The sequence below is a fragment of the Strongylocentrotus purpuratus genome, unplaced genomic scaffold, assembly GCF_000002235.5.
Source record: "Strongylocentrotus purpuratus isolate Spur 01 unplaced genomic scaffold, Spur_5.0 spur5_scaffold_15, whole genome shotgun sequence".
NCBI lineage: Eukaryota > Metazoa > Echinodermata > Echinoidea > Camarodonta > Strongylocentrotidae > Strongylocentrotus > Strongylocentrotus purpuratus.
In genome coordinates, this window is record NW_022145600.1 from 24,644,974 (window position 1) to 24,657,065 (window position 12,092).

The following is a 12,092-nucleotide window of genomic DNA, read 5'->3' on the forward strand; positions in this document are numbered from 1 at the left end:
CTTCGGCTAATCTACTGGACATTATTATTGTTCTTAACTCAAAGTTCAATCCATGGACTGGAAAGAAGGCCTACATGCGTTTTCCCGTGTAGACTTCAGTAAAGTGGACGCGACAAAGGTAGGCCAAGCCTATTCGTTCACAGATAGTGTGCTATGTGAGTAGGCCTATACTGATGCAATGTATGACAATTTTTGTATTATTTTGTTTCACTTTAGAAGCTATTTAAACAATGAAAATCACAGGCTTTTTAAATCTTTTCTTCTGCCTTTCTTGTGGGGGGGGGTCTGAACAGCAAACACTTCATTTTTGTTTTCTGGCCTTCTCTTTATTTCTCAAATTGCTTGATACAGCTTTTCTTTCATTTTATTTATTCTTTAGTTATTCATCCCCCCCCCCCCCCAGCCAAGCCTTTTACGGGCAAGCGAGCAAGTTTCATACACGTCCCTTTTTTCTTCTTCATTATTTGATTAATTAATCGATTAATCTTAATTTGTTTTTCATTATCGACGAGTGCCTTGCCGATTCAAAATTAACTAATGGATTGAAGAAAATATCTACCGATTCCTATGCAACTATACTCTCCACTCATTACATCGTTTTCGATGCATCATGCAAGCCTCCAGGTAAAGTATGTTTACATGCCTAATATCATATTCATTGTGTCTCGTCTAGGCAATATGTTATAATGAAGATTCAAAGAAGCGTGTATTATCATGTTTGACAAAATCTAATTTGACGCGCTTCCATGCATGCAAGAACGGTAATGATGTACATCATCAAATGATTATTCTCACCAACTGCTCAGTTTCTATCGTCAAAGCAATCGTGTCATTTACCCTTTACGCCTAGTTGATTAAAATCCACATTACAGAATTAAAGGGTACATTATGAACATTGACAAAGAAAAAAGAACAGAAGAAGACAAAGTGAATTTTTCAGAATTGTATAGTTCCAGGATTGAGCCCCGGTACAACTATTTCGAAAGCAGACTCTAGTAAGTTGGTCCTTCGCATGGTATGCGCGAGCGTTAATGTTGTCCTCATTTCTAAAGTGGTCTACCGCCCCCTAGCGACCAATAATAATGTTGGCATTTAATGCACTGAATATGGCAGAAGGTGGTGATTCCCAAGAGGTTGACTTTATTTGCAATTAACATTTAGTACGTGCTTAAAGTGTCTTCCAGGAGCAAGCATTTAAAAAATTCGTGTATGATTTGTTGATTATGCGATGATAGTATTGACACAGCGTGTAGTTTTACCGTCGAGGTTTAAATCAGCCTCATATTATGTTCTAGTAATACTGGAATGGAACATATTATTCCCAGAACCTACGAACCGGCTACAATAAATGTTCACAACTTCAAATAAATGACACTTCCCCAAAATGTTAGTAGGACGATTTTATGTTGTTGTTTTTTCAGCGAAATAGGTAGGAAGTTAAAATAATTGATTATTAATTGAAGTTGGTTGTTCCGACCAACTTGCAAAACACAAGGTCTCTTGTATAGGTATTTTCAGTGGGTATAATTACCATCAAGCTCTCGGACGTTTATTCTTTCTTTTATTGTTATCTCTCTTTTTACCTCTGATTTAACCAGTCCACTTACCACTCGATAGATAATCCGATCGCACTTTAAGGTAGTTCCTCTTGAAATTAAATTGTATTAACGAAACTCATTAGCTTAAAATACACTTCTTATTTAGGGCCTACATGCTATATATCAGTTTTTATAATTCTAATGTTTTAAGATAAACTTGAAATAATAATGTGAATTTGTGATATTCGCCTATTCATATGCCCCCCCCCCCCAACCCCTATCCCCTTCATGGCAAACGCATGGAATACAAATTCCCTTCCCACACAGATACTCTAAATTGAATAAGCCCAGTGCTTCATGCCTATTGTGTTGATGATGGGCCTGTAGGGGTATCATTACACCAAGTCGCACCTCGACCTACCTTGTACTTTTCTGGAAATTTTCCTTACCTTTTATGCCAGTGAACTGTAACCCCCAACTGGCACATGGCATACAACACCCAATCCTGAAAAAGTAATGTAAGACATTATACCCTCTCTCTCTACCAAGGATATGTTGGTACGCCACGCAATTTGCAGGTACATTACTTTCGCTGACGCGCTTACTGAAAAGGGTACAAAAGAAGGGATGAGAGAAGAGGTTCAAAGAGTGACGATCTTTCGAAAAGGTATTTCTCTTACGGCTCAAGAAAAATATGTTTCTCCGCAATTTGTCAACAATACACGTGTTTTCTGTCTAATTTCCCCAGTGGATTTAGGTAACGTGGGTGTTGTAAAGACCATCGTGTTTACATCAAGGCGACTTGAGATTTGAGACTCGTCTAAATTTGATGATGTACGCTGTTGAAGAGAAGCTCTTTCGATCGAGATTTAAGCTAAGTTTTTATTTAAATGCAGATATTATGAAAAAATTAGGATGTTGGCATGAAGGGGATAGAGACAGAGAGAGCGAGAATGAAGGTAGCTTAGTATTAAACTGATATCGCTTAAGGCTTCCAAAATTAGAAACGAAATTGAAGGGGGGACGAAAATTTATAAGAGAAGTATCCTTTTTTTTAATCGTCGTTAAGGTGTTTATTTTGACCCCTTAACTAGTTAAATTAAGAATAAAAGAGTGAACACACGCACACACTGACAACCCGTTAGAAAGAATAATATTTATTTTGTTGTGATTAGCGATAATCTGAATAAAATTACATGCTCAAAAGATTTACCTTAATCTTCAAGTTTCATCGACGTATCACTGGTCTGTTATGATCTGATAAATAGATGACATGATAAACTGGCGATCAGCGCCTATCTAAAAGACACATGAGCTACCTCAATGATCACTCCTTGGAGAATGGGGGCGTGGATGGGGGATATCATTGCACCCCTGGTCGTCTGGTAGGTATCAACCTGTTAACGACATGCAGGAATTTGAGGTAATACTTTGATGTTACCGTGTGACCTCGAACTTGGATATCAATGATGCTACGTAGGATGTTGAACTTGGCATTGCATTTCAATGCTTGATAACTAAATACAGGTATATATTTATTATTTTCCATTTTTTTTAATTCAACGGGGATTCTTACATGTTATAGTACTGTACCATTCTAAAACACGATGCCAAACTATTACCGCAGTCATGCGAACTGTTTTTCTCAGATTTTTACAAATGTCACACGTGCAGATCTGCATGTCATTATGCAATAGGAACCTGATTCTTTACTTCTAAAATACTAACATTGCATATTTCTATGATTATTATTTTCAAGAAATTATGTTATGTGTATAAGAAAAGGGTAAACTGTCCAACATGGCCAACAAATTTGACATCGTAACCCAAAAAATCAGAATCACATCAAATTCGAACTTTTATCTCTTTGCTATCAAATGTCATAATTGGAACTACAGGGGTAAAATAATGTTTTATTTTATATTTTTGTTGTTGGTTGGTAGGTTTTGTTTGTTTTTAATTACGTGTATAACTCTTCTTTACCTTTTTTTTTTATCGTCCTCACCTTTCTTTCGTGTTCATCTTTCTCACAAACGCTAACGTTCAAACACTTGTATTATCATCGTACAAATAATCGACATTTGCTATTCTACCTCACAAACTAATAAACACATTTTTCACAAGTTTCTTTAGAATATCCTCCTTATTCACATAGTTATTCGTATTATCGTATCATCATACACGCTCACATGAACAGCACACAACGCCTCGTCAACCGAAAGACTCTGCATACTCCAGTTATAAAACTTTCAGAAGCCGAGACAACACAATGAAAGTTATATTAAAATATATCACAATAACACAATCAATGTTTTTATTTTTGTTATACAAGCATAGCTTGTACATCATAATTTATTCATTTTTAAACAATATCTCCATCAAACATTCATCTCAGAACGCTGACGAAATCGTTTTCTCCTCTTCTCCTTCAATATAGACACCACAGTGGAATGTCAAAAATAACTTAACAATAAATAGTACTTTTGTTGATCATAGATTCATAAATAATATCTTGAGACACTTCCATCTCTTCAGTATTACCCTTACAGTACTAACTTAATAAATTATATTTGACAAGAACATTCAAAAACACTTCGCATTTCATGAAATACGTATTTTGTACAAGTATAAAATCCATGAGACGACACACACTATACTCATACAATCACTTCATATCGTTGACAATATGAAACATAAAATAAATCGCTCAAATTTAAGTCACATTGTAAACTTATCGTCATAAATATAAAATATAGAATAGTCATATATTTTCTTTTGTTTATAAAAACATACAACTGCGTACAGATAATATCATTTCATCGCTCGCACATCCACACACACACATACAGTTCATTGTACATACAATAGACAGAAAATTGAGATTTGATTTAGAGTAGTAAGTGGCACATCATTAAATAACAAAACTGAATCGTTCAAGCTATTAAAAAGTCTATCGCATGAATACCAAAAGAAAATTGACCCAATGAGCAGATTTTTTAACCACACTCAAACAAAGAAAATAATTATGTCTACTGGCAAAACAGATTTCACATTAATCTGTTTCCTTCTTTGTTTATATATGTTTGTTCCGGACTGTTTTGTTCTGAATCACCTGTTCACAATCCCGAATACAATGTTTCGTGAAAACAATATTCTTGAATACGAGTCGAAACATTTGAAAAGTGAGTTTTCAGAAAGAACCGTTGAGTGCACGAGCTATTCTACGTCTGTCTGATTCGAACATACATTTACATTGAATAATCTAATTGAAGTTCGCTATTTTATTTTCTCCATATAGATGGATTAATATTCATTTCTTTGGACTCTCCCTTACCCATTCTTGTTTGCATTAGAGAAATTTTGGCACACGTAAATTGACATCTGACGAAACATTAGCATTTTCACATACAACTTATGGAGGATAGACGAAATGCCCCTCCCGGCGTGGGAGTTCCTAAACCATTACCATCAACAATATTACTGTCTTTTTCCGAAGAGAAAATTTCCACACAAGAGATACCTTTCTATTTTCGAAACATGTAGGGCACTATTTGGAAAGTGCATAGTTCAAAGCTCGATTATTTGACAATCAGATAAAATTTACAGAGCGAGTATTATCTACAATAGCCAGATGATGCCAGCGATAACGCGCCTATTTTAAAATAAATTGCTACGATAGGTACCACATCTCGATTCACATGAAGAAAAATATAGAGATAGATTTAAGACGGGCCAGCCCGCTTTTTCACACATGTAATGTTTACGTATGTCCAATTACGAGGGCCTGTAGGAGAGTAGACAAGGCCTCAGTGAGCAATAAGAAATACACATCGATTCAATATGACATACAAAATGTCTTTTCCTGAAACTTGAAACAATAAATTGAATTCAACAAGAAATCAATTTAAAATTTAAAAAGAAAAGTCAATATAATAAATAAATGAAAAAAGAAGCAAATCAAAACGATGCTAGATTGTAATGAACTCCCTCTATTAACAATCTTTACTCAGTATGAATACTATTAAAGAGTTTCTTTGGTATTTTACAACAATGATCCTGTTAAAAGAGCGAAATAACTAAAAAAATAAAAAGGCAAGATACGACGATAGCTTCTTTCAACACAGTAGGTGAAGTTATTACAAGGAAATAATGTCAGGAGGAATGACACGTGACCTCATCACCTCCCCCTCCCCACCTCCTCCCAATATTACGCTAACTCAAGCTTTTATAAAGCTCGTAATTCTTGAGTTGTATAATTGTTTTAATGAATGATGTTTTAAGAAATAAACGGTGAATGCTTAAATATCTAATATAAATAACTTACATAATTGATATCAATACCAATAAATAAAATCAAGGTGTCATATTGAATACCAAACTATATCTACAATACAATGTTCATATACCCCCTCAAAACACTATCAAGTGGGATAGTTGTTTTCCCTTTGATAATCTAGACGCTAGATATTCGAAGAAGCGACATTACTTGCCCGAAATTAAAGTCTCAGCACACCGCACATATTATTGCAATACTCCCTCTACGATCTACGAAAGGATAACTCTACACGCACTAAAAAGGGACAGAGTTTGTGCTTTGGAAATTATTCTTTGAAATAGCGTACCAAAAACAAGGGGATATATTTGATCCTGACATTTTGTTTAATTTTCTACACATAACTGAAGTCAAACATGTTAAATATCGCTCTGAAATGTACTAAAATCGTTCTACTTAGCACCTTTTTTCTTTAGCAGTTGACATTTTCTTGAAACATGAGCAAACAATAATGTATACTTTGTTGAATATCACCATACAAATCTCTGAATAACAATTTTTTCAAGTTGGCCCCACATTTCTCCCGAAGTGGAAAACCTATAAATAGAAAGAGCCGTGATGGCGAGGACACTTTAGAATTGTGAAAGTTTCTTTTTCGATAATAAATACTCATTTTTCATTTTTCATTTTTCAAAATTTCATTTTTAAATACTATTTCAATGACTATATATAAATAATTCCTAGGCCTCGTTTTACCTCTCTGACATGACTTCTTCTGCTCTGTGTTCGCTTTCGTGTCGTTTAACGTCGGCGTATAAAACTTCGTTCGTGTATTTGAAAATTTCAAATAGCACACATAGATCTCGTACATTCCTGAAGTTTTCGTTCAGCTCTGTGTGGAATGTAAGAGTGGTGGTTACAGGTGTTCGGTTTTCTCCACGGTACCCCTCTCTTGCTATCTGTATAATCAACGAAAGAAATGAAGGAAACAAATGATTAGTTTACTTAGCTGCAGATGCATGGTGAAAATATATACAAAAGTTATCTGTCACACAATACCATTTAAAATATTCTGAATCAATTCATGACATTACACTTCGTATTGCTATTTGCTACCATTTTGCTACAAGTATCTAAAAAATAGTTTAATCAGTCCATAATTAATGGTTTTATGTGATTTACTTGGAGTTAGAAATCAGTAAATATCACACGCAGGAGCAAAACGATAATAACAGCAAATATAGATATCTAAGAGCGCGTTTATCTAGGCTTGCCACTAGATATGTCATATCGTACCCCACTATCGAACCCCACTATCATACCCCACTATACGATCGTGATTTGCGGGATGTCGCGTTTATCTACTCTTCACGATTCAAAATAAAGGCTTTGTGTCTGCCCAGCTTTTTGACCCGGGAAGCAGACGGTTTCTCGGAGGTCAAATTCACACACATGCTTGTACACAACACCTGTGTGGTCCTATTTGTATGTGACGTTCAAAACAGCTTTGCGTTTATCGACCTCTCAGAACGTGATTCTGGCTGTATGTCACATACAAAACGCACCTTTTGCGTCTTTTGATATGCCCATATCTAAAGACGTTTGAAAAAGGCTTTGCGTTTATCTACTTCTAAATTTGCCTGAAAGACGTTTGAGAAACCTGATCTAGCCAAAATTTTCTAGATAAACGCAACCTTTGTCACACCGCCAAACCGACTCAAACCCGACCGGTTTTGGGTCATTCAGACTAATGACATTTTTCGTTCGGTCTGGTGTCCGGCTTTTGGTGTGACTGTGATTTGAGTGTGAAAGGGTCAAACATGAGGTGGACGGTACTTACAATTTCATCGATTTTCCTTAACGTCCTCTCAATGTGATTACGGATATGGTAGAAGGTTGAGCCATCGCCCTCAATATGTAGGAAGTCATCGGCACCGATGTACAATGATTCGTCTGAGATGAGGTACTGCATGGCTTGGTAATAGATCCCAAGATTTGATCTGTGTGTTTCTAGGAGGTCTTCTTCGGTCAGTCCTAGCCTTGTCCTCGATTCTTCAAGATCACGGATTGCTGGGAGTCCGCCGAGTTGGAATGTACGGGGGTTGATGTCAGCCTCGATACCGAATCGTTGCCTTCTCTGTAGGAATATCAAAAAAAGGAGTAATGAAAGAAATCAGTTAGAGTCAGAATTAAACATCTTAAATGAAGTCCTGTGAGGCTGTGACGCCTGTAAAGATTAGCTAGAATCAACTTGCAAGCGTAAGTTGACTTACACTGGTTTGTTAAATTCAAAGAGTGCTAGAATTTTTAAAGAAGTTGGGCACCCTTCCCCAATCTCGTAACTTGACTATTTAACGATTTTTCTTGGAGCCACGTGAGAGCCCCAGAGCGTGCACATACGCCCCTAAATCGAATTTGGGTAATACCGAATTTGTTCTTGCTTTGTTCGTGGGAATTTCGCCAATTACTCATGGTACGTTATATCAACGTTATAAACTTGTTATTCAAAAGAAGCAACCTATCCTGGGTCAAGCCGAACATTGTGTATTGAATGCCTATAGTTATCGCTGATCCATGACTGGCCCACTGTGGTATGCTTTTGTCACTATTGTCAACATTACCTTTCGCTTAATTGCTCCTTTATCAGCGTGACTCTACCGAGGGTTTAACGTCCCCGTTGCCAGAAAGTTCCTACATGTGAAATCGATGATTTGTCTAGCCTGATCCCTTTATCCTATTCTTTGTTACAGCAATAATTTTCTTCAACTTCAAAGGGCGAGGGTCCAGCCCGACGATGGTGGCTTAGGCTATTGCGCAATAAACGTTACTTCTTGCAAATATCGAGAATTTCACCATGCTGGGACGCTAGTTACACATGACCATAGGAAAAATTCCTGTACGAAGTGCCTTTTCTTCCATTACTCTTCTCCCATATATGTATATATTCAACGTAAAGTGTATGTTTTTACTGTGCCCACATATTTCTGATTATTCATTCGTGCTAACTACACATATACTGTAATGACACTAAAGAGAGGAACGCCGTGTTCGTCGTGACCAGGCGCAACGAATAAAAAAGGCCAACAAAAAAAACATCAACACCATTTTAAACAAACTTCCGTCTGGCCAGGGAAAAAGGTTTGCAAGTGCGTGGTACTGTTTTTGTATTTGACTTTTATTTACAAAAGACTCATGGAAGCTCTCAGGGGCTAGGTTTATGAAAAGAATAAATACCAGCGTGGTTTCGAAACAGTTAATTTGGGAGCGGAATGTGCCGTGTCATTTAATGATCAAAGTATTAATAGAGAAGGATATGTGGCCATGTCAAAAGACCAAGCGATTCGCGCAACGTGGATATTTGATAATGAACTCTTGAGTGAAATTAAAGCTACGGAAATGATATCTAGCCAGGTATATCAGGTGGTTTCCCTTTAAAACGAAAACGAGTATTTAATATTCATTAATCGGGGAGATGACAGGCGCGGAAGACTCGAGATCGGAAGTATCGTTGTCGGGTTGGTCGCGGACCAATGGGCCATGAAGAACGGAATCGAATAGGAGCAAACCCTCTCTCCCTAATGAGTATTTGACAATGTCCGATTAGCTCCATGCATGCAATAATATGGCTATCATCCATCTCATAATTATGGGACTGGCGGGAAGGCAAAGGCTCACTACAGAGCAGTTCGTTTATAAATATGACTACACCCACGACTTGTTTGCTGAAAATTTGACGTCATTGCTCATTGACTTTTTCCCCAAAGCTTTGAGTACCAGTGCCCGACCTACATGCACACATGGATTTTTATTAACGGATATTCTGTTGATGAGATTGGCTTTTTAACACGTACATCAGGCAGCTCATTATGCCCTGTATCATTGCAAAACGTGGTGGAGTTGATTATTAGTGGAAGTACACCTTCATTATCAAACCTACCAGTAGGAATTTCAAGTGCCTCAGCGTAATGTCTCATACCACACGAGTACGTTGTTGTTTATCTTACAATTCAGATAATACAAAAGTAACTTTCCTCATTTTAATCTATCATTTCTCATAATCATCAATCATTCTTTTTACCGTAAATTGAGCAACTCCGCTGTTACCAACGCTGGACTCCCTAAATGCCTAATATGTTGATGAAATCTACTTCCGATTTTTCCCCTTGACATTTCAAGTTAAACTGACAAAGAGAGCGCAACTACCCGAGAGCGCTAGTTAAATTGGCAAATTCATTATTGCATCAATTAAGCGGCATATCAGAAGTTTAGATACCACTCTACCTATTTAGTTAGGGAGTGATTTGGGATGAATGCCACGAAGTGCAATTTTAGTAGTATTTTTTAATATTATTTTGTGCGATTCCTGTTCATGAGGAGACGGTATGTATAGTCCGACCTTCGTGATACCGACAGGCATCAATAATCATTTACCATCCCTCGACACTATATGGGATAGGTAACAACTGACTTCTTAAAAATATTAAGTGTTAGACTTTAGTGAGAAGAAAGCAAAGATTTAAAAAGTACTTACAAAGCCGTTATAAACATTTCTCGAATGCTTAGCCAATTGTAACGTGGCGTCTGATAGGTACTCATGGAGCTGCAGGATCGAGTTTGCTGGTGTTTCAATATATTCCAAAGGTGCCCGCGTTGGGGCTCCTAGTGCTATGTATGACCGGCCCAGTAATGTGAGACTAAGATAAACTGCAACACAAAGAAATTGATAAAAGGATGGAGAATATTAATATCTCAAAAAATGCACATGAACAAAAAAAAATAGAATCTATTTCTAAAAACATCGCTAACATAGTTTCAATGGAATGTGCGCAGTTGATAGCTTCTTGGGAACAAAAAGAGCACGTGGACCGGGAACAACAGAGATCGATCATGCTGGAATGTTTATTCACACGGTGCTCTTGGCCCAAATCCAATATTTTGTTCAAGCTGTACATGTGTGTACGAGCATGCTAGGAGCAACGCCATATCACATGTAATTAAAATAGATATTGTCCATGTAACTCGATCGGTTATGTTCTCCGAGGTCAGAATTAATTGGAAACGAGTATGAGAAAGGGGGACCAATTTCAGAAAGGTTAATGTGGGCATTTTGTAAGAGGCATCCCGGCCCGCGAGTAGATGGGTAACACCGGCCCCCTCCAGATGGTGGAGACTCCTTGTGGTAACACAATCTGCATACAAAGCAGAGTTCTGTACATCTCCGGTGGTGTGAACTTAAAAATTACAATAGCTAGCTGCAGACGTTTATTTCTACTCAAAAAAATTTCATTGGCAAAAATTTAAAGTTCTGAAGTTTCATCTTCCATGGATTCGATGATTGAGAAAGAGAGTTAAAGATGAATAAGGGGTAATTAAATAGCAAAAGAGAAGGAGACGGGGAGATGGAACGTACATTACGAAATCCGACAGGTAATGGGATGCGAAAATACGAGTCGGAACCTGTTGCTTGCTACGATGATGCGGAATGCATCACTCTCACTCGTGGTGGAAGTAAAGTCGATGACCTCTTTAGCATACGAGATACGTATTTCAAAAATAACATTGATATTACCAGCTGACCTAAAAGAAAATTAAATGATCATTTATGAATATGGTATGAAGGATGAAAAATGTACATACCTCTTGTGATCGCAAGAACAAATGGATTCGATGATAATTTCGCCATCCTCAGTAATGTGTAATGTATAAGCCAATGAATGTATTCACAATGTATCCAAGATAGGTGAAAAATAAATAGAAACTTCCAACAAGAATTTGCTTTATATCGCTTGGTATTCAATAAAGATGTTATATATGTAAACTCTTTCGCTCCCTCCAAACTGGCGTTTTTACCTGAATGCTTGTAAGCTGTGATTTGTTATCGAGTTCAGCTTGCCTTTTTATCGACGAGAGCAAGGGGGGGAGCTAAATCTCACTATGAACGAGTACAGCCGATCACCGACGGAACGTTGACGTCGTGGAAACTATCGACCAATCAGAGGCTCATTTTGGAAATGAATATGCATGAGGCGTTCGCACGTGTCGGTCTTCTGTGTGCGGACGTAGACAGCCGTTTACTTTATCACTATGTATACACAATGGTGTGTTTTCATGTAGCTACGTGATAACAGGATACTACTGAGGGACGATGTTCACGAACAGGAGCGTACTAGCTACACAGAGTGGCTTCGCATGTGACCGTGAACGTAAAAGTTGGACATGCAAAAAAATGAGTGGATATCGTCGTTTTTTCCCCGCGTTCACAATACATTTACGTCTGAGAT

The 12,092-nt window shown here is 37.3% G+C and overlaps 1 protein-coding gene across 1 annotated transcript; it reads right to left on the reverse strand.

The window, feature by feature from the left end:
• Positions 1–3,849: 3,849 nt before the first annotated feature.
• On the reverse strand, positions 3,850–11,691 carry LOC764451. Its single transcript, XM_001200744.4, has 4 exons — positions 11,449–11,691; positions 10,343–10,515; positions 7,652–7,948; positions 3,850–6,770 (listed from the first exon to the last, which is right to left on the reverse strand). Exons 1-4 carry the CDS (start codon positions 11,492–11,494, stop codon positions 6,564–6,566), a joined length of 723 nt encoding a protein of 240 aa, XP_001200744.1. The 5' UTR covers positions 11,495–11,691; the 3' UTR covers positions 3,850–6,563.
• Between the last annotated feature and the right edge of the window lie 401 nt (positions 11,692–12,092).

Coding starts and splice junctions, on each gene's coding strand:
- LOC764451 (XM_001200744.4), bottom strand. CDS start 11,494: ATGGCGAAATTATCATCGAATCCATTTGTTCTTGCGATCACAAGAG. Junction 10,516..11,448: donor TGTTCTTGCGATCACAAGAG/GTATGTACATTT, acceptor TTTGTGTTGCAG/TTTATCTTAGTCTCACATTA. Junction 6,771..7,651: donor TAAGGAAAATCGATGAAATT/GTAAGTACCGTC, acceptor TTGATTATACAG/ATAGCAAGAGAGGGGTACCG.